Source organism: Nothobranchius furzeri, chromosome 5 (assembly GCF_043380555.1).
Source record: "Nothobranchius furzeri strain GRZ-AD chromosome 5, NfurGRZ-RIMD1, whole genome shotgun sequence".
In the NCBI taxonomy this organism is placed as follows: Eukaryota; Metazoa; Chordata; class Actinopteri; order Cyprinodontiformes; family Nothobranchiidae; genus Nothobranchius; species Nothobranchius furzeri.
Genome location: NC_091745.1, coordinates 62723030 through 62749957, shown reverse-complemented (window position 1 = coordinate 62749957; position 26928 = coordinate 62723030). Strand labels below are relative to the sequence as shown.

At 41.5% G+C, this 26928-nt stretch overlaps 1 protein-coding gene across 1 annotated transcript in view; it reads right to left on the bottom strand.

The window, feature by feature from the left end:
* Nucleotides 1–4524: 4524 nt before the first annotated feature.
* LOC107379167 (inactive phospholipase C-like protein 2) overlaps nucleotides 4525–26928 on the bottom strand; it is a 50773-nt gene continuing 28369 nt past the window's right edge. Inside the window, exons 3-7 of the mRNA XM_015949780.3 lie at nucleotides 18396–20876; nucleotides 16411–16614; nucleotides 12168–12243; nucleotides 8508–8617; nucleotides 4525–5845 (exon numbers count right to left, since the gene is read on the bottom strand). Of these exons, the coding sequence (XP_015805266.3) occupies nucleotides 5648–5845; nucleotides 8508–8617; nucleotides 12168–12243; nucleotides 16411–16614; nucleotides 18396–20876 (3069 nt within the window). The 3' untranslated portion in view covers nucleotides 4525–5647. The remainder of the gene's footprint in view (nucleotides 5846–8507; nucleotides 8618–12167; nucleotides 12244–16410; nucleotides 16615–18395; nucleotides 20877–26928) is intronic.

The following is a 26928-nucleotide window of genomic DNA, read 5'->3' as shown; positions in this document are numbered from 1 at the left end:
GCAATATCCAATATCTATGTGTTAATGGCAAAGACTGTACTTTCCATGTATATAGGACAACTTTGCACCATTTGTTCATTTATTGTTATATTATGTGTTTGACTGCACTGAAGGAGCTGCTTTTAATGTCATTGTACTTGTGTATAGTGACAATAAAAGGCATTCCATTCCATTCTATTTGATATGGTGGGCCTTGAGGATCAGAAGTGCTCAGGAAGCTGCTGACGTAGAAACACTTCACAACGGCTCCAAAAATAAAGATCTAATAGCTCTGGAGCAAGCTCTGGAGGAAGCTCTGCAGCACAAAGTGGATCAGCTACAAATTATGATCATAAACCCAAAGAGGAATCGGTAACTCGCTCCAGGTCAGGATTAAAGTCTAACCGTGATTCGTTTATGACTCGCTGAACAAATAAAAGTTCTGTTTCTGTCCATAAAACAGAGGCGAGTCTTCTGCTTCAGCTCATGGTTCTGAGCGTGCTGGTGGAGGTTAATCCAAAATGAGCTGTTACTTTATTACCTCGGACTCTTCCTGTTCCGCTCAACGCCAGACAGGGTTAATGGATACTGATGCATGTCCTGGTCTGACTCTGGAGCCGTTCGGTTCCAACCAGGAGTTCCTCTCCTCTTGGATCAGATTCATGTGAACACGAGGAGTGATTACATGATTAATTCAATGTGATCCCTCGCATGCACAAGGAGCTACATGATATAAGGGAAAATTAGAGTGAATGTTTGTTTAATCCAACTGGAATTTTAATCCAGTTTGAGTCAAAGTTAAAAAGGATAAATGAATAAAGTGATTTAGTGAGTTTGACATGATTTTATCTGAGCAGCCCAGAGTGGGGGCAGAGCAGAGCAAGGGGGTAAATACAGTAGGCCAGGAGGAGAGGTGAAAGGTCGATGCCGGGTGGAGCATCGACTGGTTCCTGACGGGTAGCGGGATGCCAGTGAAAGAGCGAGTGATGTAATCGTTGTGGTGCAGAAGAGGAAAAGGAGGAGATAAACCCAGCGTGGGTGAAGATCTGAAGTAGGTTTCTGCCCAATTACAGAATAATCACCCCTTCTTTCCCTCACTCGTGAACAAGATCCCAAGATACTTAAACTCCTCCACTTAGGGCAGGACCTCATTTGAGATTTAAATTTTCACTTTATATAGTATTAAATAATCACGCACATTTCTAATGAATACTTATAAATAATTGATTCAAAATAAATCCAAATTATAAAAAATATTTTATAATCTGTTGCCCATGGAGCTGGGATTAGAATCTGCTCTTCTAAATCTGAGACCATGGTCTTAAATCAGAAGAGGGTATAATGGCTTCTTCAGGTCAGGAATGAGGTCCTGCCCTAAGTGGAGGAGTTTAATTATCTCTGGGTCTTGTTCACGAGTGAAGGAAAAATGGAGCGTGAGATCGATAGGTGGACTGGTGCTGCGTCTGCAGTGATGCAGGCATTGTACCGGTCTGTCGTGGTGAGAGAGAACTGAGCCAGAAGGCAAAGCTCTTGATTTATCGGTTGATCTATGTTGTCACCTTCATCTATGGTCACAAGCTTTGGGTAGTGACAGAAAGTATGAGATCGCAGATTGAAGAGGCCGAAAACGAGTTTTCTCAGCAGGGTGGCTGGGCTCTTCCTTAGAGATGGGTGAGAAACTCGGTCATCCTGGAGGGGCCCAGAGTTGCTCCTCCACATCGAGAGGGGCCAGTTGAGGTGGCTCAGGCATCTGATCAGAATGCCTCCTGGACACCTCCCTGGTGAGGTTTTCCGGGCACGTCCAACTGGAAGAAGGCCTAAAGGAAGACCCAGGACATGCTGGAGAGATTATACCTCATGGCTGGTCAGGGAACGCCTTAGGATTCCCCCGGAGGAGGTGGTCCAAGTGGCTGGGGAGAGGAAAGTCTGGGCCTCCCTGCTTAGGCTGCTGCCCCCGCGACCCGACTTTGGACAAGCAGCCAGAAATGGATGGATGAAAACAAAAATCTGCATTTTTCTTACTTGCTGCAAAATAATTTTAATTTAAAATAATCTAAATTAGATTTGGACTTAAAAAATGTTAAATAAGTGCATTTTTTTCTCTTTTGCTCTTTTCCCCCGTGTGCTGTCTGGCTGTGAAGCAAACAGAATTAATGTCTGAATGCTGGTGACAAGCCTTACAGATTTACTCTCAGGTGGAGCATCAAAGCTTCTGCTTCAATGTCACCCCTGAAACTTAAAACTTTATTGTTATTGTTGATTGGATGCTTTATAATTCCGACCAGACATGGAGACAGAGGTGAAAGAGAAAGGAAGAGACTGGAAGGGGTCCACAAAAATAAACAATGATTAACAAGAGTCTGCATCTAGACCTGTAGAAGGAGAAAAACAAACAAACAAACCAAAAAAAGGGACACAGAACAATACAACAAGAGCAAGCTATCACGTTATCACTGTGTCTACCTGATGGAAATATAAAATCAACATTGTTTTACTGAACAATCACACGGTAATAAATCACAGTGCATTTAGTGCCAGCCACGGCCTTAAGACGTGTGTTGAATGGGCCCAAATCCATATATGAGAGCACCATATGAGCACCTGGAGCGTCCAATAAAGAATGTGAGGGGCCACAGATCTGCCCCCCAAAGATGTGCAGGAGACAGAGGGAGCTCCAAGACCCAGAGATCCAGGAGCTGCCCCAGAGCGCAGGGACCCCAAGGAGACCGGGACCAGAAAAGCCCCTGCCCCTTCTCAAGAGGCGCAGAGGATTGCCCCGGGGGGTCACAACCAGCAGCCGGCAGAGTCCCGGGAGATATCAGCGGCAAGCCCACAGGTCCGCCCGCAGCCTCCCACCCCCAAGCTGGCCGAGCCCGGAACCCAGCGACCCGGGACCCAGTGGCGACCAGCCCCGCCGGGGACCCAACAGAGCCCATGGACTCAGATCCCACCAGGCAGCCACTGGGATCGATCAGACAGATGCCAAAAATCTTAAACCTCCTGACATGGGAGTGAGTGCGTTTTCTTGTGCAGCTTTACAGCTTTGGAGCATTTTTAAGAAAATTTCTTGCAAAATAAAATAGAAAAATAAAGAAACGGAGCTAATATATATATCTATATCTGTATATATATCTATAAATCTATATCTATCTACATATATATATATATATATATATGTAGATATATATATATATATATATATATATATATATATATATATATATATATATATATATATAGCTCCGGACCCCACGTGACTCTCAGTTAGTGGACGCCATTTTGGCATGCAAAAAAGGTAAACAAACACGGATGTAACCATGAACATGAACGGGATCCGCTTGGATTTTACTTCGTTGGAGTTTACTTCACACTTTAAAACAGAAGAAATCGTTTTATATAGTCAGAAATTAAATGGACTAAACATCTCCGACCCTTACCGTGCCCCTGGGATACTTTTTAAAAACGCCAGAAGCTGTCGGAGCGGACTTCTTACCAGCACAACACTGGACCTGGCCGGGGGAATCCCAAGGAGCTGGGGAGAGGTCTGGGACTCTCGACTCTACTGCCCGCTCCAACGCCAGAAGCTGTCGGAGCGGGCTTCTTACCGGCACAACACCGGACCTGACCGGGGAACCCCTTGGGATTTACCCGGAGGAGCTGGCTCCGGCGGCTGGGGAGAGGGAAGTCACGCTACTGCCCCCGCAACCCGACTCCAGATACGCGGATGAAAATGGATGGATGGACGGACAAATAACAGATTTACACGTAAGTAGTCTTGGTGAGACAGATAATAGCAATCCAAAGTGCTTTTTATGTGTGATCTGACAATTGATCAACCATTGCTTAAAAATTAAATACAGCTTAGCCGGTTAATTGCTGTGATCATAAAACACGGAAACGGCAGCACGCAGAACTCACGAGGCAACGTTTACGTGATGTTTACTTGCTGCTGTGAGTAATAAGACAGAAAAAGCCACGCCAAAATAAGTTTAGGAAGCCCACTAAGAATCATAATAAAAGCAATTAAAATAAATACCATACACAGCTGAGGAAACGTTGGTTTAAGTACCTGATATGAAGCGGTCGCTGCATAAGTGAAAACCTTTACTCTCGGGATCCCACAGTTTCATTTTCGCCCGGTCACTAGTGCGTTTTATTACAACGATCCAACGTGTGCGGCGCTCCGGATCTTGGGGAATCCTGTAGATGGCTCATTCCTTATGGCGTCTGTTCTGCATCCTGGGGCACAACAGGAATCTACCATATTTCCCGTTTGATTGAGTTTTCTGACAATAACAAATAGTCCAGCTGCCGGCTTCTGCCTGCCAAATGGCGCCATTTCGATTTGAACTGTTGCATGCCGGGAGAAGTGACGTCAACTCCCGGAGCTCTCTCTATATATATAGATATATGTAGATATAGATATATATACATATACATACACACACTAAACTTTTTTTAAAAAAGACCTAAAAAGATTTCTTTAATATTGACTCATGTTATTTTGTGCTGTGAGGCTAATAAAAGTTCAGGGACAGCCAGACAAATGTTTGAGATACTTTATTATTTGCCAAATTAAAAGCTGAAACGTGACATTTTTCTTTAACTTTGCCAGTTAAATTTGATAAAAATGTGTTGCTTTGATCAGAAAGGCAGCATTTCCTCCAAACCACTCCAACAGCTCCTAGTATCCAAACACGTCAGACGATCACATGACTATGTTTAAACACAAAATGGCACGATGTTTTTAATAAACAAAATCTAAACAAAACATTTCCTTCAAATGAATCAAACCAGTTTCTTGTTAAGTTCAGTAAAATCCGGAGTAAACAAACACGTTGGTTAGGACCCAGAAACCCTGTTTACAGTAGAAAAGCTCCGACAGAACTGACTTTGGTGAAAATCGCCTCAGAAAAAAAAAAAGGAAATAAACGAGGAACATTTCTCATCAAAACGTGTCATCACCCCTTCCCCGATCTTCTCCCTGCAGCTGCTGGTTGGGAATACTGAGACTTTATGGATAAAAACATTCCCTCATATTGGAAGTCCGAGCCGGTCTCCACACAAATAAAATTTCTTCACCACAGACATGTTCATATATCTTTTATAAAATAAATCTCATATTTCCAAGTATACATTATTAAACTGACGCACGCTGCAGATAAAAGGTAACAGGAAGTCTATATTTACACAGAAGATTGGGTCATTTTGGCAGAGGAGAACATGAATGCGTCCGGTTTAGTAAACAGCTCCAGGATTTTTGTTCCTAATCATGAGTCCCGTTACATTCATAGCTCAGAAAATTGTGCTTTTTGAAAACATCCTCTGCATCAATCCGAGTCCTTTCAGCCTGGAGAAGGCTGCTCCTCTGAGTGGAAGTCTCACGGCCACAGTTCACTCCACACATCCCGAGGAGACAGGAGCAACGGGAACAGTTTCATCCTCATTTCGTGTTTGGGAACGGTGAAGCCTTGGAGGTGATGCAGGTCCTTAGATCTCTGAGCTTCAGCCTGGAGAAGTCGGGTGTCGTACTGGCTAAAATGTGCTTTGGGTTCAGGAATGTCTGTGATAGAATGTGGAGCAAAGGCTCCCAGCCAAAGATGAAGAACAACGAATCGATGGACAGAAGAACTCTGGAGTTTGAGAACATAGTTAAGCACTGGGAGCTCTAGCCGTCCTCGTCGGTGAGCTCCTCCTCCGCCAGGGCCTTTTCCGGGATGGCCTCCAGGCTGCGTCTGCTCCTAGCCTCGGCGGAGCCGCCCCCTGCTCCTCCTTTACTCAGGTTACAGGTGAGAGCTGCGTAGTGGATCTGCTTCAGGTTCTCCTGGACTTCACTCCTGGCATGTTTCAGTAGGTCTGCCTGGCCCTGAGGAGCAAAACACATTAGAGCAATTTCAGCAGAACTTCAGGAGGGACGCACCAGCACCAGTCCTACGGCAAGTTATTTGTGTATTTAATGTTCCAAGTTTATGAAGGTTTCTTATACAGCACGGCCAATGGAGAGGTTACATGTACCGCCGTTACTTATTTAGAATACTAATTATGAGTAACTGTATTCTGTTACAGTTACTATTTTTAAACATGGTATTTAAAATAGTTACTTTCATAATACTATTGGAATACTTGTGTTTTCTTAGCCTAGCAAGCAATCCTATTTATGTGAACATAGTCGGGCCACCGTTCATTGACGGCTCTCAGTCATGGGTCGGCATCTACGGTTGTCTTCAAAACTGTCGCCACATGCTATTGGACAACAAACAGCGTGACGCACTCACCACTATGGATGTCAGTCAACGAGGCAGTCCGCCATACTCCATAAAGGCAGATGCAAATACATCTTTTTCTAAACTTCGGAACCTCTATCTGCTCTTGACTCAAAGAAAAGTCAGAGTCTAAACAGTCCAAAGTTAATGTCCAAGCCGTTTTGAGCCTTATTTGTTTTTCAATAATATGCCGACCACCAACAGAGTGCTGTGACTGGCCCACCAAACAGATAGAGCACTGGGATTGGACTGGCAGCAGATGTGAAATTGTTTTATTTCTTTTTCCCAGTCACTAAATAATGTTTAGCTATAATATGCCCTCTGTTGTCTTGTAGTAGAGTAGCTACCAACACTTTTATTAGACTTAAATGCTGTTTTAAGGGGAAGTATTCCAAGTATTTACAGTACCAGGATTAAGCAAAGTGTCAGAATACGTTACGAAATACATTTTACAGCAGGTATTCAGTATTCTGTAACTAAATACATTTATACAAGTATTCTCCCCAACACTGCCTACAAAGAACTACAACCCCAAGCAGAACAGGCTAAAGCCTAATTTATACTCCTCCGTCTGCGTCGGAACGGACACACGCAATGCCGTTATGCGTCGACGCAAGAGCCCTTGACTGGCTAGCGGAGGAAGACGGAGACATGCCCCAAATTTTAACCATCCGCCAAAAGAGACGGAGGCCGCAAGAAAGTGATTGGTCAGGACACTGCTTCCTGTTTTCATTCATCAGCATCATCGTCTTTGCCGCCTCAAAAAGTAAAGAAATATTTTGTGGCAATCATGAAACAAAATGAAGAATGCATTTCGGAAAAAGTCTGAAAATGTGAATGTTTGTTCATCCGTGACTGAAGGAGTAAAAAAGATATGCAGCTAGTGTTTTATTCGTGGGCGGAAAAGACGAGAAACGTGGGTTTAGAGGTGCCGATCGCACGAACAGGTGGAGGGGAATGAGCGACTAATTTGTCCATGATAAAAAGTCTCTGAAATACATTAAAACAATGTAAACACAATAGTAAATACACTATTGTGGGCCGGATCCGTGACTGTAATGGTGGCAGGATACCTCAGAATAGCACTCCACCCTCTGTTGTCCAGGCGGGGAATTGCTTCGCAACAATCCCCAGCTGACGGAGAAGTCTGAAAGCAAAACGTCTCTGACAACACGTGTGCGTCTCTCCCTCATGGAGCTGACAGAGGAACATAAATTAGGCTTAACTGAGCATGTTGTGTGCTAACGTAACTCTCACAATTTGTCTGGATAAACCAGAATCTTTTGCGTCATCGTGCCAACATCTAGCCAATCGTGTATTGTGACATCACTACCAGGTGCCGGGCCCGGAGCAGATCTAGTAGCTATACCAGAAATCACTTTGCTGTGACCGAAAAAGTCTCAACTTTAGTAACATTTTGTATTTTAGAGTTTAGTTAAAAAAAAAAAAAAAAAAAACTCTTCTCTTGCTGCCGTTCCTGCAGATGTATTATGTTCGCTGCAGCGCCACCTACTGGTTAGGATTGGATGAACATTTTTTATAATAACCTGAGAGTTCTTTTAGTGCAATTAGACAGAAATAGACGCAACATGTTTCAGTGCTACAATCAGACTTGAGTCGGATGTTTAACCGAAGCCCTCTTGCATGAACCTGAAGGTTCTCTTACGTTATTTTATCTTTGAAAGCCTTGTGTTCAAACAGCTATCTCATCTTAGGAAGTAACAATACTAGAACAGCCTGAAATTGGGATCATTTTAATATAGACGAAATGGAAATGTAGAAAATATGAGCTACTGCTGCCATTCTAGAACACTGATATTGTGAGATGATGATAAACTTTTGATTTATTGTGCCATCCTGTCTCATTTTAATCACTTTTTTGCAAAGATGCAAGTAATACTTGTCTTTTTCTTATTTTTAGTCTAAAAGGTTGGCATGTCCTAATGCTGATGTTTTGGTTATCAGACCAACAGAAACAAATATGAAGAACATTTTAATTAGGGAATGAATACATCAGAAGAAAAACTGACTATCATCTGATGAGGTCTCCAATTTCACTAGAAGAAAAAAACACGTTAATCTGCAAAACCGGTTTGACAAAATAAAAGCAGCAACACGATTTAATAAGCCACCATCATTAGATGAGGGTATTTTTTAAACCCTGAACGTCTAGAAATCAATTCATAACTATGAAAACAGCAAATAAAAATGTCTGCAGGAAAAACGTCAAAAACACAGTAGTTTTATTCTCCAACAGCGTCTCACCTTCAGGATGGTGATGTTCCAGGTGAAGCTCTCCACCGCCTTTTGCAGCTTCCGGCCCTTCAAGCCCTCCTTCACAGACAAGTTGTGCAGGTTCTCATGAAACTCCATGGCTGTGGGCGAGAGAGGTGAGAACAGGAGGTCAGGTGGGACTCTGGCTAGGGCTCACAGAGGGAGAGGAGCTGCTCGCTGATGGGAGTCTGAGACGGGGAGTCAGACTTGTTGTCATGGTGAGGAAACACATCAAAGAAGAGATCCTTGTGGTACTGTCAACATTTCACATTCTACAGCAGCAGCAGTGTGTGTGTGTGTGTGTGTGTGTGTGTGTGTGTGTGTGTTGAAATTCCCAGACTGTGGGAGCGGGCTTCTTTCTGGATCAGAGATAACAGGTCCGGTTCCTAGGAGGAATTCCTGCAGTTTTCTATATTTGTTTAGTTTGATGTGAAGATTTGAAGTTTAGTTAGTGAATGAATGAATGAATGAATGAACAAACGAACGAACTAACAATATTAATCCCCCTGTGGGGAAATCCCAATGTTAAGGCAGCACGTGCACATAGAGACACACGGACAGGAGGCTATAAATGTAACCTTCTCAAAAGGTGGCCAGCCCAGGACCGAGCTAGCTTCAATAATAGCTAGTTCAGTCTCAGAGCTGCCTGCACCCCAGCAGACCACTGCAAGCTGAACCACTGAGACAACAACAGTATGGATGGATCTAAAGAAGGAAAGCCCATGATCTAATTTTAATGTGTGTTTCTGAGTGCAGATTATATTTATTTATTTACAGATGGTCAGCCTACGCTCAGACAATTGCTGCATCAAGTGTCGCAAGAATCTCCTTAAATATCTGATAAAATAACAGCAAATGTTTATTAACGATGAGCACAAACAGCTGTGAAAGTCTGAAGACTGAGTCAATTTAAAGGCACACTTGGCAGTTTGCTTGCTTTTAGCACCCCTTAGTGTCCGTTATTAATTTTCTGTGGTCAAACCAAAACCAATGTCCTCTCTGTGCGTTCATCCAACAGTGAAACGTCTCCCAGCCAATCACTACATTAAACTAATCAGCTGTGTTCACGATCATGCAGGAAACGTGCTGGAACCATGTATGTCAGCTCAGTCTTTTCTAAGTCCCAACAAAGCGGCCCGCCCCAGGCTGAAGTTGCAAATGCGGTATTCTGGCCACATAGGGGGCGGTGGGGGTTTGAGTGACAAGTCATTAACTCTGTAAAGGGACATTTTAGCACATACTGGCTCAAGAAAATGATTTAAAATATGAAAACGTTGCATAGAATGGCATTAAGATGAGTGCAAACTGCTTTGAAAGATGCCGTTCAGGTTGGTCATTATTTTACTCGAAACATCCCTGTGTGTAACGTGAATGAGAAACAAAACTCCTGAAGGAAGCAGTCAGGAAGGACGAGCATCTTCTGTCCCCTCTGCATGTCCCGAGGTAGCGCGAGGACGTGTTTCATGTGGAGTTCATGCTACGGCGCTGCAGCAGGAACCTGAACCAGAGCTCAGACTGAACCAATCACAAAGCCGTAGCACGGCTCTGCGTGGAAATTCCCTCTGAGAACACACACATTTCCGCTCCAGGCACAGATATCAGCCTGAGCAGGTTGTAGAGCCCGTCAGTGCCATTGCCATGGAAACAAGCATGTATCCACGTGTATGAAAGATAGAGAGAGAACCCTGTTGTGTTAAATAACCTAGCTGTAGGGTTGGTTGCTTTAGTGCATTCCAGCTGAAGGAAACCCAACGACCGCTGCCATCCGAGAGATTTTAGTAAATCCTGAACTTTTGTTTTAGCCCGTTTCCTGCTCTAACCTCACTACCATTCTGTCACTTTCAATTTCAGCTTTCAGCTCTGACTACAGCTGCTGTGCACAGGAACCATGAACCATCATGAGGAAGGTGCATGGCTTCCTCTGTTTCTCTCAAACACACACATACACACACACATAGTGGCGGTTGCCTAGCAACACTGAATGTAGTCTGGAAGGGTAGAAATGGGGAAACACTCTCAGCAAGGCATTGCAGATGGACTCTGATGAGAATGCCACCGTATCAGTGCAGACTCCTGGCTGCAGAATCAGGTTGTTGGATCGTATCGGGGCGAGACCTACACATCTCATTAGGTTAATTACTAATTCCTTAAGAGATTACTGTGCTTCATCAAACCCAAACGCACTGCTGCAGATGTGATCAAACGTGGTTTTGGCAAAGAAAGCATCAAACATTGATTAATAATGAGCCGAGCTGCCGTTTCCTTCTCTTTCATTTGGAATGAAGGTTTCAGATCTGTTGAAGTGGGTTTCTGTGGAAAGTTTGGAAATGATTAACATCTTAGCCCGCCTCCGTTAGAAGAGACAGGTTTTATTTTAAAGTGAATTCATGGCTTTTACATTAGAGTCTCTGGTTATTTAAAGGAAACTCGCCAGTTGAATTTCTTGTTACTTGTTAGTAAATGTCTACATTAAACCATAAAAAATTGCAACAATTGTTCGTCTTAAATTAGCAGATTTCTTTTTAGAGCGATATCCGCCATTAGGTTTGGATCAATGACCAGGATGTGTTGGGACAACTCAAGTCACAAGTCAGTTCAGCCATGATCCCAAAGCTCAGGAACAGGAAGTTCCGTGGAATTTAACACCCAAACTAGGAATCAGAGAAAGAGTTCTGGAGAGGAGATTAATCACCATATCACCATCGTAATACCTCCCATCCCTACCTGATATTCCGAGTCTGTATTGGATACAAGCACAAGAAGCTGCTTTCCTTTAATAACTCGTTGCTTGTCAGGTAGAAAGAAATGTGCAAAAATCAGGAGCAGGTCAAAAATGATGACGTTAGCAAATTCTTCTGCTGCCTGAGGATCCAGGACAAAATGTTCCTAAAATCAGACTTCTTTTTGGATCTCCTTCTGTACACCTCGGCGTGGTTCCTCCCTCTTTAACTTTGGTTCCATCCAGCTGAAATTGGAGCGGAGGAGTCGAGGAGGAGGAAAAAACACGGGGATTCGAGGTAACGGACGTGTTACAGAACCGGGAATATGGAAGCTCTAAAGAGAACCGGAGCTGATTAAGATCACACAAGTTCATTGTTTTCTATTTTGTTTAAATATAGAACCATACATGAAACAACATTAACTTTTGTTTGATTTTGTGATTATTTATTTGTTACTAATGCTGTTTTTGCATTCTGCACGGAACACGTGACATTTAGAAACACCTTGTGGGCTGACTGTTTAAATCTGCAGCCCATTTAGCATCCAGATGCTACGTGAAAGCTTCGTGGAAGCTATGAGAGTCTCTTAAGGGAAGTGACACAACCAGGCAGAGCTGACACTGCCTTCGTAGATGTATTTGTGTTTATCATTTCTTGTGTAGAACGGTGGCAGTGAGGGGCGAGGCTTCCTGAGCTGATGTGGAGGATTATTCTGAACTTTATAGCAGTTGATTCTGAAAGAGTTTGTTGGGCTTAAAGTGTCTGGTTTGATCTGACCCAGTTTCTGCATAACCACGCTGGGTGCACACACTCATCGACATACAGCTTGGATGGAAATAAAATCATTGTTCCGAGTTTTACAGTTGTGCAGATATGGTTCATATTGAGCAAGTTGTGTTTAGTGGCTGATGAATGGATTAAAAATGCTTACCTGCTTTTTGAGTTTGCAGAATTCTGTCATAGACGCTATCGCAGCTCTCCAGCAGGGTTTTGCTTGTCTGGATCACCTGAAAAAACAAAACAACATCATTTTGTCAATCCCGTCTTCGCCTTTTCGTTTTGCAATGAAACGGGAAGCAGCGTCCATCTGGTTGCTGTTTGGTATCCAGGGAGCGTCGACAAAACAAGCTGTTATTCCAGGGATGTCTGTGGGCGAGGCCACTGAGCTGCATCGTTCTAAACCAAAATTAGAGAAAAGCAGCTAGAAGTAATTAAGTTTTCTTTATTAAAGGCTGTGCTCCTTTTCCATTACCAGTATGTCTCATTTAAAGAGGAAACTGTGTGGGGTCGTCCCTCCACTTGGCTTTAAATGAAGCTGCTGATTATCAGGATCATCTGATGTAAACATCTCACTTTGCAGCAGATAATTAGCATGCTATCCGTGACATTGCAGCTGTGAACAATGCTAAGTTTAGCTCCTCTGCTGCTATGCTTCGCCCTGATGGAGAGCACAAACTCTGCTGACCTGCAGAGCGTCTGAACTCTCCTGGTGATACTTTTTTAGACACCAAATACTTTTTCATAAACATGCTCAAACTCTGCAGCAACGAAAACAGGTTTAAACTAGATTGTTGTTTCAAAAGTGTAATGATGGACTCAGAGGATGCTAATAACGAAGGTAAAAAATAAAAATAAAAAAAATGTATCACAGAACTAACACGTAGCTCTGCCAGACCATCTGGGTCCCTCCTTCTCAGCAGCAATTGCAGGAAACCCTTAAAAGCTTCAACAGCTCTTGACAGAGCGGTGAAGCGGTATTTTGATCCAAATGTTCTGTTGATGTTTAGAAACAATTTGGCTAAACCCACTTATTAAGAAACATGATTAACTAATAAAAAAATTCTCAATGTTTTGTTTAATCTAAACACCTGAGCACAATTCACTTTGTTTCATAAGAACTGTTATTACACCAAATGATAGTTTTGCTTGTCCCATCAAGCGCAGATTGCACAGTTCATCTTCCTGTAGCAGGATCTGTCACAACGCAGCTCCCTCTGTCCTTCCCCTCACTGTACAATGAGGCAACGTTCCCTGAGAAAACAGCTTCTACTGCTGCTCCAACACTGCTGGGGACTCAGAGAAAACCGGAATGGTTGGGGTCCGGGTTAGTGCTACATGCAGATTTATGTCAAGTGGTTGAACGTAAATAAAATGATAAAAGCACACCAATGCAACTAATTATATAATTGAGTTCCTATTTAAGAATGCTAAGAAAGATTTAGATTTCATAAAGCACATCAAGTTAGGACTTGATAGCCCTCGAGCTGTGAGAAACACTAAAGGTGTGATTTAAGGATCATTGAAACATTTCTTCCTGTGTTTATTTAAGTTGGCAAGTTATTTTATATGTGTAATAATTTAAGTTTATTTAGGGAAGATTTTCACTAAGAGCCAGTGTAAAAATAAATCTTAAAGGCAGGACCTAGCGACGGATTGTGCCTTCCTTTGTTCTTAGCTTCTCCTTTTTACAAACTTTAAACCCTTGGGCTGTTTTTATTCTTTTGACTGAGCGTTTGATTGTCTGTTGTTGTCTCTGTTTTTTAACAGCCACGTTTAGATTACCCTGGCTTTTATGATCTCCTTGCCTCGACTGTACAGCGGCCATGTTGTGTTTTAAATGTGCTTTATAAACAAAGTATGGATGGATGCTATTTTACACCTTCCAGAGCAACAATATGCACAGTATATGATAAAATATTACAACAGAGAAATTTAAGATGTAATTTTTTACTAAATGTATAATTTTTGTGAGCCTATACCTCTAACTGTAAATAAGGTGCTTGGATTTGATGAAATCTCACCTCCACGCATGTGAATTCCACCCATTACATAACATAACATTAAATCCCCAGTAAAGCAGATTTCACATGGGTAGCACCGGGACATTTTCCAATGACCGACACGTCCACTTAGTGATTGCTGAGCTAGCTACTCAGAGAGAGCGGGTGTTAGTGTTTACAGTCCAGAGGAAGAGGGGCACGGATTCATCATTACCTTGATGGGAAGGAGCACGTATGATGGCGCAAACATGCCCCATGAGATTTTTCATTTTCATTGAAGAAATAACAATATAACGTGGTTACAAGCATCAAAAAGTGGATTTTGCATGATATTATCTTTCTTGTTTGACTTTTCTAACAAACCAAAATGTATGTGGACCTTGTTATTGGTTCCTGAGTTTGGGGCAGACAGTTGCACAATCCAAATACATGAATCACGTGGTTCTTCTGTAAGCAATAATAACTAAGTGCTTGTAGCTGTTAGTCATTCTGCAGCTGCAATAGCAGCACTTAAACTCTTGCCTCACATGCTGTGATTACCTTTGTGATGGATGAAGAAATTGCTGTCTTGGTGGCAGATAAATACCCAGACGGTGCCTGATTAGCACACCAAAAACGACTTTTTAAGTGCTATGGTTGGTGCTCTTATTGCAATTACATGCACGTCACAAAGACAGAATACTCTCTTTCTTTCTGGGTGATGTTTAGCATTTTGGTTCTATGTGTAAATGGGACTTTGTGTTAAATATGAACTCAGATCAAGTGGAAATGCACTCATGGTGGTGGTTTACCGAACCTGCACCATTCAGACCCACATTTATGTCTAGGTATCAGGAGTAAAAGAGATGTTGGGTTACTGTGGTGCTTTGGTGACCAAATTCACACTACCTAGACTAATCCTGTTCCCGTTTCCTGTCAAGGTATTCTTTCCATAAGAGTGAAATACAGCCCTCCAGTCTTACATCTGAAAGGCAGAGGGGTCATCTTAATCAGTCTGCATCGCAGTCATTTTAGCTTCTCCTGAATTATGTGAGTCCCAAGGGAATTGGGAGTGCCATAAAAATAGCACAGATAACTATAATGGTGCAGCAAGTTTCCTTTTTTAGCCCATTTCTCTATTTAATAAAAAACACAAGTTGGGTCACATGTAATGACTGTCAGCTAGTTGACATTTCTATAGTCTTCATGTTACTGAAACCATGTTCATCTCAACATCACCATCCTCTTTATATCATTTATTAGTCTGGTCAAATTTACTTGTTTTAGCCTTTCCTGGGTACTCTAGCTGTTATCAAGGGGCACTGAGATCCTCACAAAATGTCAGTCTTATCTTCATTTAGCTGTAGAAAGTTCCCAGCCATCTAACAGCTGAAGCTTAGACATCTCATGGGGCTTAAAGGAGATGTACAATTGGATGTCATCTGCATAAAGATGGTAGATTTCTTTAAAAAAAAGCTTAGGATGTGCTGAAGAGGAAGCAGATGGAGGAGGAAGAGTAGAGGCCTCAGCACAGTACCTTGTGGGACACCATGAGTGAGGGATGTGGTGGAGAGCCGAATTTGAGACAGCCACAGAGAAGGAACACTCAGACAAATAAGAGGAGAATCACTCCAGAGTAGTTCCTGATAGGTCTACCCAGTCTCTCAGCTAGAAATGGCTTGATAATGACATCCAGCACAAAAATTAGCTGCAGTGTGCATATAAATGCTATAACTGTCTATAAACATTAGAAATTAATGTATTTGGGCATCTGGTGTCTTTAGCCCACTCAGTGGGTCCAAACGTCACACATATTACATTTAGTCACAAACAGCAATAATTTCTGTCCAAATAAAGTTCAACACTGACGTAAAATAAGCAAGTCAGCCATAATACTCATGTGGAGACATAATACAGTCTATTTCTAGGCTTACTAAGTTCCTCAGAACATTAAGTCATGTACACAGCGGAACTGAGGTGTAAAGCATGAGAACAAAAGTTAAACCTAAAAACTTGAAAGGTTCTTTAAACATGTTTGGCTTTGATGCATCCTGATGCTGTAGTTGACATTGTGCCGACCCAGCAGAACATGTCGAGTTAAATGTAATGATTTTGTTGGGAATAACCTCCATGGCATATTGCATAACTTGTGATCATTGATTTCATTACCCAACAGTCTCTGTGTGTGTCCACTATATTAGGTAAAGTCAAGATATTGATCTAATTGAAGTCAGAGCTAGCCTTCTGGGCTAAATCTAAACTAGTTATTGGAAAAATCCATTTATGAACAAGCAACATTCCTGACATTACAGTTTGTTTGTTTTTTCTTTCTGTGAACTGAATTCTACAGAATGATTACAAAAAATGAAAAGCACAAATATTTAAACATTACACACTTTCCTGCTCACTACTCACCATGTCGTAAGTGCTGGTGACTTTCTTGAGGACCTCTGGTAGCAAACCTTGGGGCTCTAAATTAGGATACTGATCAGTGAGGCTGAACAGCAGAAGGGGGTTGTTGTCAGGTCCAGTCAGCCGAGGGGAAAGAGCCAAGATGCACTGCTTCAGGTTAGCCACCGCTGAAAGGCCACACAGCTCTTTAAAGGACACTATGGCATTCTGCAGGAAAGGAGAGAAACTGAATGTGTGCTTGCCAGATATGTATCTAGTTTCCAATGAAATGCCAAGCAAATATATTAATCAACTACACTAAAACAACTAGAGGAAACACCTTTTCCATGGTACCCACAATTGTGTCACTGGGTTGTGATAAAAACCTAACTAGACCTCCAGAGATCACCTCTCCCATAAGAAAAGGCTGGAAGCTGTCATCTGCTGTGAGAACTTTCATTTTGGCATTTGTTAGCTGCTCATAAGCACAGCATCCTTTTGCACTGACATAAACATCAAGTGGAAATGAAACACACATCCACAAATCCTAAACTTCCTGTGAAAGGCCAAATTTAAACCCAACATAAACAACCACAGGGACAAACTGTGACAGTGCAATCAAGATTGTTTTAGTCTCAAGGCTACGAGCTTGTTATTTCTGATACAGAATATAGAAACACTATATAAAGCCAACCAGCCTGGTGTGACCTCATCCAGTTTTATAAGTTCCTTAACAGGCTGACATGAATGTGTAAATATAAATATGTGCAAAGATCAAATCTGGAGAATTAAAATGAGTCTAATTATAAAACTTGTCAAACTGTTTTGTTCACCCAAAAACTAAACGAGTCAAGACTGGTGGTCCGTTTCTATGAAGAGTTTTTACTTACAACCCAAAGTACATTTCATTCAGTCTTCGTATTCAGAGAAAAGCACGTGAGCATTATTTTGTAACCAACGTGTGTTCTGGTACCATTTACTGCCCTCAGTTTCATTTGTCTTTCTGTTGGACTGAATTTGTGTGTAAAATTGACAATTACCTAATAATTGTGATAAAATTTCGATTTCACGGTAAAAACAAAATGTCCTAATGTGATATTTTATGCATTACCACCAAGTGTTCCAATCTGCTTAGTCAGTAATGGAAATGTCTGTGGCTCATTAAATTGGATGAATAAATGTAGTGCTATTCATCAGAATTTTATCAGAATGTGAAAAAAAAGTTGGGGATTTATTAGTTGGGCAAAACGTAAGCACGAAAGTACATAAAGACTTTATGTTTTCACAGCTGGACTACTTGTTCAAGTGATGTTTTGGCTGATAAAAAAAAATGAGGTCAACAAATATTTACACTCGTATCACTATGCAATAAATTACTATCTTATTAGTTTATTGGTCTAATGAGTAAGTTGCAGTTCCTGTCCCCAAATGCTAAGAGAAAACACAACATAAGTGTCAACCTAAAGAAAAGTGTGCCGATGTGGTCATCTTCTGAGTAGTTCTAACTCTAGAGCAGTGTTTCCCAAATGTTTTGCCCATGTCCAAGACAAGCCAGGACCCCGAACCCATTCATGCATACACACATGAAAGTGTGTAGTTTTATCTTTAATCTCTGGAAATATCCAATGAAATGTTGAAAATTAATAAAATGATGTCCAGTCCTTGAAAAATATTGCATTAGGGCACAAAGGGTTGGGGGGCCAGGTGGAAAGGTCTGGCGGGGCGGATGTGGCCCACTGGCCACCAGTTGAGGTTCACTGCTTTGGGGTATGTTATTGGGACTTAATAACAAATAAAATATTGCTAACCTCACAGCCACAGCACAAACAAAATTGTGTGGACCCCCTGTAATTTTGGGAACCACTGCTCTCTAGAGAAACGTAACCAATGACTGTTCAAAGTTTTACTAGAAAATGTTGCTTATCTGCCTTCTTATATCAATACATGAAAAGTATATTGCTAGGGTTAGGAGTAAAGTCAAAGACTTATTTAGTAGTTTGGTGGCTCACCTGCATGTTTTCTCTGAGGTCTGTTCCTTCCCTCAGTGGAAGCAGGGCTGTTTTAAAGACATCATCAACAGCTTTGATCTGAAGCACTCTCATGCTGGCATACTCTCTACACTTTTTGCCTTTTCGTACAGATAGCCCCCTTTTGTGTGGTTTGCCACCTCCTCTTCGATTGGTTATGGCCACATGAACAAACAACAGGGTATTTGGCAAAACCTCTCCAGTCAGAGACTGCAGAGGTACGTGACGAAAACCTGGTTGCAGACACTCAAAAGGTATCGTATACTGGCCAATGAATTCATCACCAATAAAGTCGTCGTCTAGCACCACAAAGCGCACCATTGCCAGTTCAGGGAGGTTAATTTGAAACTCAAAGCTCTCATCAAACAAGGGATTGTCTCCATTTTGGTGAACCGTTTTAGTCCTTTGTTCAGCACAGTCTGCAGGAATGCCGTGTATTTCCACATACATATAGGGATCCACCACGTCTCCTTTGGCACCTGAGCCTTTGGGTTTGGGGAAATTTTGCCCACTGATTATTTTGATGTGCAAGAGCTGTGGAGAAACACCTGGCACTGAATCTTTTGTGTTGGCACTGAAATATGAGACCTGCTCCCTCATGATGGCAGGACGAAGCACATATCCACAGTTACCATTTTGACGGAACCAACCAATGTTTAAATCCATCATCAGGCCGGGAGTCTGGTAGTTCATTGCTACAATCTGGCAGCCGCACTTCCAGAAATCTTGTGGGTTCATGTTGCTAGAGTCGATCCGCATTGGACTCGGGTAAACTCGTGCCAAGAACTTTTTGTTGTAGTTAACAAAATCACCCGGGAAGTCACAGGCACAGCGAGTAGCAAAGACCTCATTGAAAGAGCAAAGTTCCCAGGGTTTCTGGTTCTGGAAAGATGTAGGGAAGTCTTTGAACTCTATGGACTTGCACAATGTCACAAGATCAGAGAGATCCTTAAGAAGCTGGAATTTTTTGTGTGCAATTGTCTGCTGTTCTGTAGATTCGATACTCATCTTCTGAGACATCTCTGCGCCCTCATCTTCATCGGTCACCTCTCCCTCTGAATTGCTGCAGTTTGTGTCCAGTTTCTTACCCTTCAGTAGGATCTTTCCCTTCATTTCAGAGGGAGATGGCAGGTAACAGTCCTCAGGTTTTGGAGAATCTACATACATCTTGTCACCAAGGATCTTCTTCAGATGCTGAAACATGACTTTTTGCTGCTGTAAGGAACAATGATTTTCTAAACACAGTATCAGTGGAAACTCTGAGGCAACAAAGGCATACTTGTTGATGACATCAATGACACTGCGAAAAACTATCTGTGAGGTCATAGTGTGGCCAGTGTAAATGACAGGTTCGTTATCAGGCCCATCCCATACATCCAGCTCCACACAGCGACAGCCCATCTTAAGGGCACGGATATAGCCCGTCACATCAGAGGGCCCTCTGAACTGATCTTCTATCAGGTATGTATTGTGGGATGCGTTGATGTAGTAGTGAGACAAAGGCTGTTTCATGTCTTGGCAGACCGATTTTTGCTCAGGGTCAAAAATGTGGCACTCTGGAGACATGAGATAATTAGAAAACCCATCTAGGGAAAGCCAACCCTTGAGTCGCCCCTCTTTAGATGGCTCAAACTTCTGGATGACGTCTAAGCTGGTGTCTTCACTGACCTGTGCCATTCCCTGCTCCGCCTCTAGAAATATCATCAAGTCCTTGGAATCAAGAAATTCCTTGTTACTGGAGAACTGAACAAACAGAAAATAAATCTCTGGTCTGGTGCAAAGATCATGAAATACTTCAACAAACTCCTCTTTTGTGACATCAGAGCTGACTTTGTCCTTAGCTTTGTGAACCTCCTTGAGTTTTAGTTCTATTTTCACATTTTTAAGTCCAGGGTTAAGTTTCTTGATAAGCTGCACAGCAGCATATATTGCTATTTGTTTGCTGTTGTTGACATCTTCCTTGTCAAACAGGTCACTTAGCCAAGATGAGCGCAAGTTGTTCTGACTGCTCTCAATCATATTTAAGGTATGATTCCCATATGAGATCAGGTACCTCAACCCTGTTACCCATATGTTCGCTACATCTGCTGTGTTTGCCACCAAGTCCAGGGACTCATAATTGTCTCCAAAAATGATTGAAAAAGCACAGTCCTCTGATATCTGGTCATAGGTGCCGTTAGTTCTAAAAGTGTCCGTATTTTTACCCGTCCGAACCTCCTTGATGGACTTAACATCAATTTTTGCCTTTTCAGACTCCTTCTTTGTCGGCTCCCATCTTAAAGATTGCATGTCAGCATCGAGGAGGAAGTAGCGATGATAAACACGTGAATTAGATCGTACTTTCTTCAGCTCTGTGCCATCGACCATTGCATTGATGCAGTCACTGGCACTGCTGATCTTCTTCTCAGCAGGCATGCTGCTGAATGATACAGTTTTCTTTCTTTCCTTACGCTGTCGTCCATCCTGTAAGGAAACAAAAACACCAAGAATAAATAAAGCACCTTGTACGAAGCCAATGTCCCATAAAGAGATTGGCTTCTAGTACTTTACTGTTTGACACTATATATATATTTTTTTAACTTACTGGATTTAAATTAGAAAATGTTGACATTTTAACATGTAACCTGTATTCCAAACCAGTGCTGGTTTTTTAATGTCCTACTTATCATTCACTGGAGTCAGATTTAGGACGCTCGCTCCTTCCATCAACAAGCCAATCCGGTCCAATCATCACACATTTCCCTTCATATTTCTTTGTGAAGAAAACTAAATTTCAAACCAGCCTTTTTTACTCACATTACTATTTGACTTTCACAGCAGGACTGGGGACAAAACAAATATCTGGCCTTGAAGCTGTCAAAACAAAACAAGCAAATTGAGGCAGATCTCTTCCAGAACAATCCAACCCAACATGCCGCCTGCTCTGATATAACACTTCTCCCTGGTGCTTTTTTGTTGCAGTTGAATGTTTTCTGAGAGGAATCACAGTAGCAACTGTGCTGGGTGACTTAAGGTAACTGTCGCTGCTTATTATGGAGATAGAACAGGGAATATCCCTCAGGAGGGGATCGCCTACTCAAATCCAGCCATCTATAGCAGACACATTCTGACTTTTTGCTTACTATTTTAAGCACAGCAACACCATATTACTCATTGAATTGCTGGAACCTTTTTATTGGACACATTCCTACCATAACCATCCTATAAAAGCCAATTACTAGCAGTTTATTTAAAAAGCATCCATTATGTAAATCTCTAGAATCTACATTCCAATAAAACCTGATTTTGTCTCCTGAGCCTTTACTCAGTTGCTTTCCAGTGCAGCAACTCAAACAACCACACTGCACGAGTCTATCTAAAAATCTCCTATTTTGCCCTTTATTTAACACCAAACTTTGTTTCTGCTGACAGCGTTAACAATTATAAATCAGAATGCTCTGCTTACTGTTTCCCCCGTGATTTCTAGACATAAACATTACTCAGCAGTTCCTGTAAAGGCACACAGCATCTGCTGACCTGGGTTATATCAAGGATACAAGTCTGTAAAGTAACAGTGAAATTAACTGGAGAGAAGGAGCACTGACAATGTTTAAAGAAAGCAAATACTAAAAATGCAACAACATATAATGAAATCTGATATAGTACTCTTACCAAATGACTCTTTTATTGTTTATCTGCAATCATTTGTTAAAACAACGTGGAAGAGTTAAACACTTTAAAGAGTAAATAATCTTCAAATAAACTTTTTTGCTGATTAAATAGAGCTGAAGATGTGTGTAGTTATTATTTAGGCATTTTTGTGTATCCGATTTTAAATATAAATATTAAGCCTAAAAATGTCAGTGTGGCACCCATTTCTAGTTAAAGGTCTCCACTACAATAGAATTAGAATCAGCCATCGTTTTGGCTAAGATGTGATTTCTTTATGTTAGCCAGTATTTCTGACGTGTCTACATTGCACTGCAGTTGAGTCTCAGCCACGCTTCCAGATGTCTCTTCCACTCACAAGCAAATACAAAATGACACGGTTCAGGGCTGCTCATCTCCATTAAAACTTCCTCTGGTGAAGGAGGAAGAGAGAAATCCTCTAGATTAAGAAGCCTGCTGCCGTTTCACTGAGTGGTGTGTTGTGTGTGCATTTGTTTGTTAGCAGCTCATTTCTCCAATGGAAAATCATAGCAGATGGAAGTAAAAGTAAGAGAGTAATGTCTATGGAAGTGAAGCAAAGAGCTAATATCAAAGTGAACATCGGTGCAGCCTGCATTAGTTTGAGGGAGCTATAGGATCACTAATGGGCTTGTATATAAAATATTTGTCCAACTGTGTGGATCTTTTTACTTTGTGGTTTATTTAGTGGCAGTTTGGTTTATGTTAGCATTAGCTCGTTGATACCGCTACCAACAGTAGCCTGTAACAGGGCTGTTCATGACAGTTGAAGCTTTGCTTTTAAACAGTAGGAGGGAGTAGCAGGGAAACTTATTTGGTGTTACTTTAAAGTTACAGGGTGTAGTTTCCAGCCAATAGGGGGCAGTACATGCATACGTTTCAGGGTAGTTTTACACCACATCTTCCTGACTGTCGCTAGTTAAAAAAACATTACAGTAAATGTTACTGTTTTTTATGGTTATATGGTCAGAAGCAACTGGACATCATTTTATTGATTTTCAACGTTTTGATGGATATTTCCAGAGACTAAAGGAAAACATACTGATGGTCTCTTTGAACACCTGTCGAAACCTCTACTGTTCTGACATAATATTCTCATTTCTTTACAATTCCAGCTGCTTCTGGATGGTTTCATACATAAACGTAATCTGAAAGCATGTCAACAGATAATCCTTATGATGTAGAAAAAATAAGAATGGGTCGTTTTCACTGAGTTGTTAACGATGCATCTGGTTCCTGAAATGTACCCGGTAGGCAGCTTTTCATATGATCATAATCCAACATTTTCATCCTGGTCAAGTGGCAGAAAGAATTTTTTCTCAACATCTTCTTCAGTCTATAAATGGTAATCCCACTAAAACATTAGCACAGTCAATCTAATTATAGTTTTATCAGATGGTTGTTTTACATGGTACATGTTCTCTTAGTCACAAATATCTATTATCTATTCATCTTAGTTCCTTCAAGTTGAGCAATAAATTAAACCACATTCAAGACTTTGCTTCAGAGTTCAGCAGACAAGCTTTGGAGTAGAGATACAGACCCAATGACTGCACAGACCCAATTAGGACTTTGATCGTCTTTCTTTACAGTTTGACCTTTTAAACTGTCAGTGAAAACAGGACTTGTGATATTTAAGTATTCCTGGACTTTTACTGGAGGTCCAGACGAACCATTTACTGAAATGGTTTTAGGCAGTATGTGTCCTGCTTGTTATAAGTCTGAGCTAAAGAGAATGAATTGTTTCAAGAGCCAAAAATTACTGAATGACTTCTGCCAAAGGTATCGATCAATGAACTCTTCAGTGTTATTATGCACAGAAACCACAAAGAACATTGTGTAATTTTAGGTAAGCGCCCGAGACTTCAGCACAGTGGGTTACTCATCATCCTTTTGAAAACAGGGACAAAATTTTTTTTTGGTATGAAGTTGTATTTTCTTTCTTTTTAATAAATACATTGCTTTATTTCTCCATGGAACACTTAGCCCTTTATTGTAATTTTGTTCTGTTTAGATTACAAATGAAAGCCCCTGGTAATTTTCCACCATAACAAAACCAGATATCAGATGTTTGCTTAGAGTTTTATTTAACAATAATAATCATTTTGGCAATCCCATCAGACTCACCAGAACTGAAGGTTTTACTTTGATGCTTTGACTACTATTGCACCATGATAGGTATTTGCATTTGCTAAGTGAAAGACAGTCTCACACAGAGATAAAAAAGAGACAACAGGAGTAAAAAAAAGGAAAAGAATGCTGACAGATCCCAAAGGAAGTCTCAATCCCCTAATGGAGTTAAAACCACATTTTTTCTGACTCAATGAGCAGTTCTGAACTTTGCACAACTGAGAACATCACAAGAGACCCATTCCTCTTCACTGCTCTACCTATTCAACAGACAACAGCCTCTCACTGCATCCATCATTACATTATAAATCCAGACTTCAGTGTACTTTAAATCTAAAGCTGCCAGGCAAATGTGAATATTTAGTGCAGAATAAATGTAAGGGCGAGAGTCTGTATTTCTGCCTGAAGGATCTTCTGCAGAAAAAAGCAGGCAGGAACTCAATATCCGTTGTCACTGATGGACTCAGCAAGCTGCCAGAAGAAAGTTGCAACTCAAGAAGCTCACATGTATCCCACAGCTTTAACAACAGTAGGAACAGCCTGGTAGCGACTAAAAAAAATCACTTAAAACTTGGGTTAAAATTTTGTATCAGTCATAGGGATGGGTACCTAATTCGGTACTTTTTAAGGTACCGACCGAATTCCATAGTACTGACCGAGCACCGATTCACGTCATTTCAAACGGTGCCTCGTTTCGGTACCCGTCCTTCATAACGAGAACTTGCCAAGACAGCTGCACATGCAAAAGAGCGTTATGTCGTCGCTCGCTGCGAGCCAGTTGTAAACAGAGCAGCATGGTAGAAAGAATGCACGCTAAAGCTTGGGTCCACTTCACTTCACTAAATGTGATGGGTAACTGGGTGATGATGAAACCAGCGACAACGATCTAAGTGAGACATCCTCATCTTAATCTGCTCCGGTAGGTAAATAAAATGTTTAATGTTAGCTTGATATGTTAGCTTCCGTTTCGCTAATGGTGCATTCGCTTTCTCCTCGGAACTCCGAATTTCCGACTAGAAGAACATGAACACGCTCTAAAGTTTGGCTTCACTTTACTAAATGCGACGGGTGAAGATGAAACCAGTGACAACGATCTAAGTATGAGGCATCATCGTTTTAATCTGCTCCAGCAGCTAAATAAACTGTTTAAGATAACGTTAGCTTGATATGTTAGCTTCCATTGCCACGATTGTTATCAGCTAATGGTGCGTTCGCTTTCTCCTAGGAAATTCTAACTTTCCAGTAGGAAAAATCAAATGAAAAAAGACTGCAAAAGGAATAAAGATAAACTGTAAATTTAGTTCACAGTAAAGATGTTTGCTTCAGTTTAATTATCAGCTTATAAAACTACAAGGACGATGTTAAAATACAAACAGTTGAATGTTATTTATCGTGATATTTATCAAATATATATATATATATATATATATATATATATAGAGAGAGAGAGAGAGAGAGAGAGAGAGAGAGAGAGAGAGAGAGAAAGAGAAAGAGAAAGAGAGAGAGAGAGAGAGAGAGAGAGAGAGAGAGAGAGAGAGAGAGAAATATATACTTAATTATAAAAGAGAATTAAAACAATAAACACTCAAAAGTATCGAAAATTGGTACCGTTAAGTACCGGTATCGATTCCTAGGAACCGGGAATTAGTACAGAATCGATGCAAATGTCAAAGGTACCCATCCCTAATCAGTCAATAACAGATATGCAGAACTGAAAATATGTTCCCAATTTGAAAATAATAACTAAAAAATGTGAAACGCCAAACCTCTCCGCTGGGTGAGTCAGTGTGGGAAAATGAATTCTATACACCAGTAAATGCACAAATTGCTTGACACAGGTATTTCATAGTGTGATTGATTATATATCTCTGCATTTCTTCTGAAAAACTTTTTTTTTTTTTTTACTAATCATGGATTTGATAAACTGGTCATTCAATGCGATCAATAAGATTTTTTCTACAATGAGAACGGAGCGGGGGCTCCCACATGTCCACAGGGGACACACCCGGTGGGATATATGTTGGATCCCTGGAAGGAGGGGAAGATCATATGCCTCTCCCAGCTGTCCACTGAGGACAACGAAGACGTGTGGATATTTGGTCGGATGATCACTGGATTTCTCCTGATTGGAGTGGGAGGATATCTGGTTTTCTGTAAATTTGGGAAGACGGGAGCGATTGGAGGGTGACCCGCACCCACGGAAAGCACCGTCCATGTGGAGACTTCTCAGACTGGGACGTTACTCGAGTGAATCATAAGCTGGTCAATGTTCTAGCTACGATACCGGTATTAGTGCGCAAAATGGATGTCATCTCGGAGAGAGTCACCGGACGGTATGGACAAGCTTAAAACCCAAAACTGGCTTCACTGAAGGACTGGAAATGATCAGTTTAAAGACTGAAGGCAGAGAGGAAAATTATCTCAGCCTGACCCAAACAAATTCTTGTTATCTGAATCTGACACCCTGGTAGCCTTGAGCTGCAAGCAACAAAAAACCCCACGAAGGAATGCAGACAGATGCTGTGAACCCCCCCCCCCCACCCCCACCCCCCCGGATTGGTGGACTTCAGCCTGGCGAGGTCATCAGCTGAAGGAGTCAATGAGCTCTTTGCTTCTCCCAAGATCTCCCTCCCACCTGTGACTGTACAGTAGATGAGCGCCGTAGATGGCTGCTCTCGCGGGGGGAAACAGGATCCCAGCCCCCCACTGCCTTCCTATT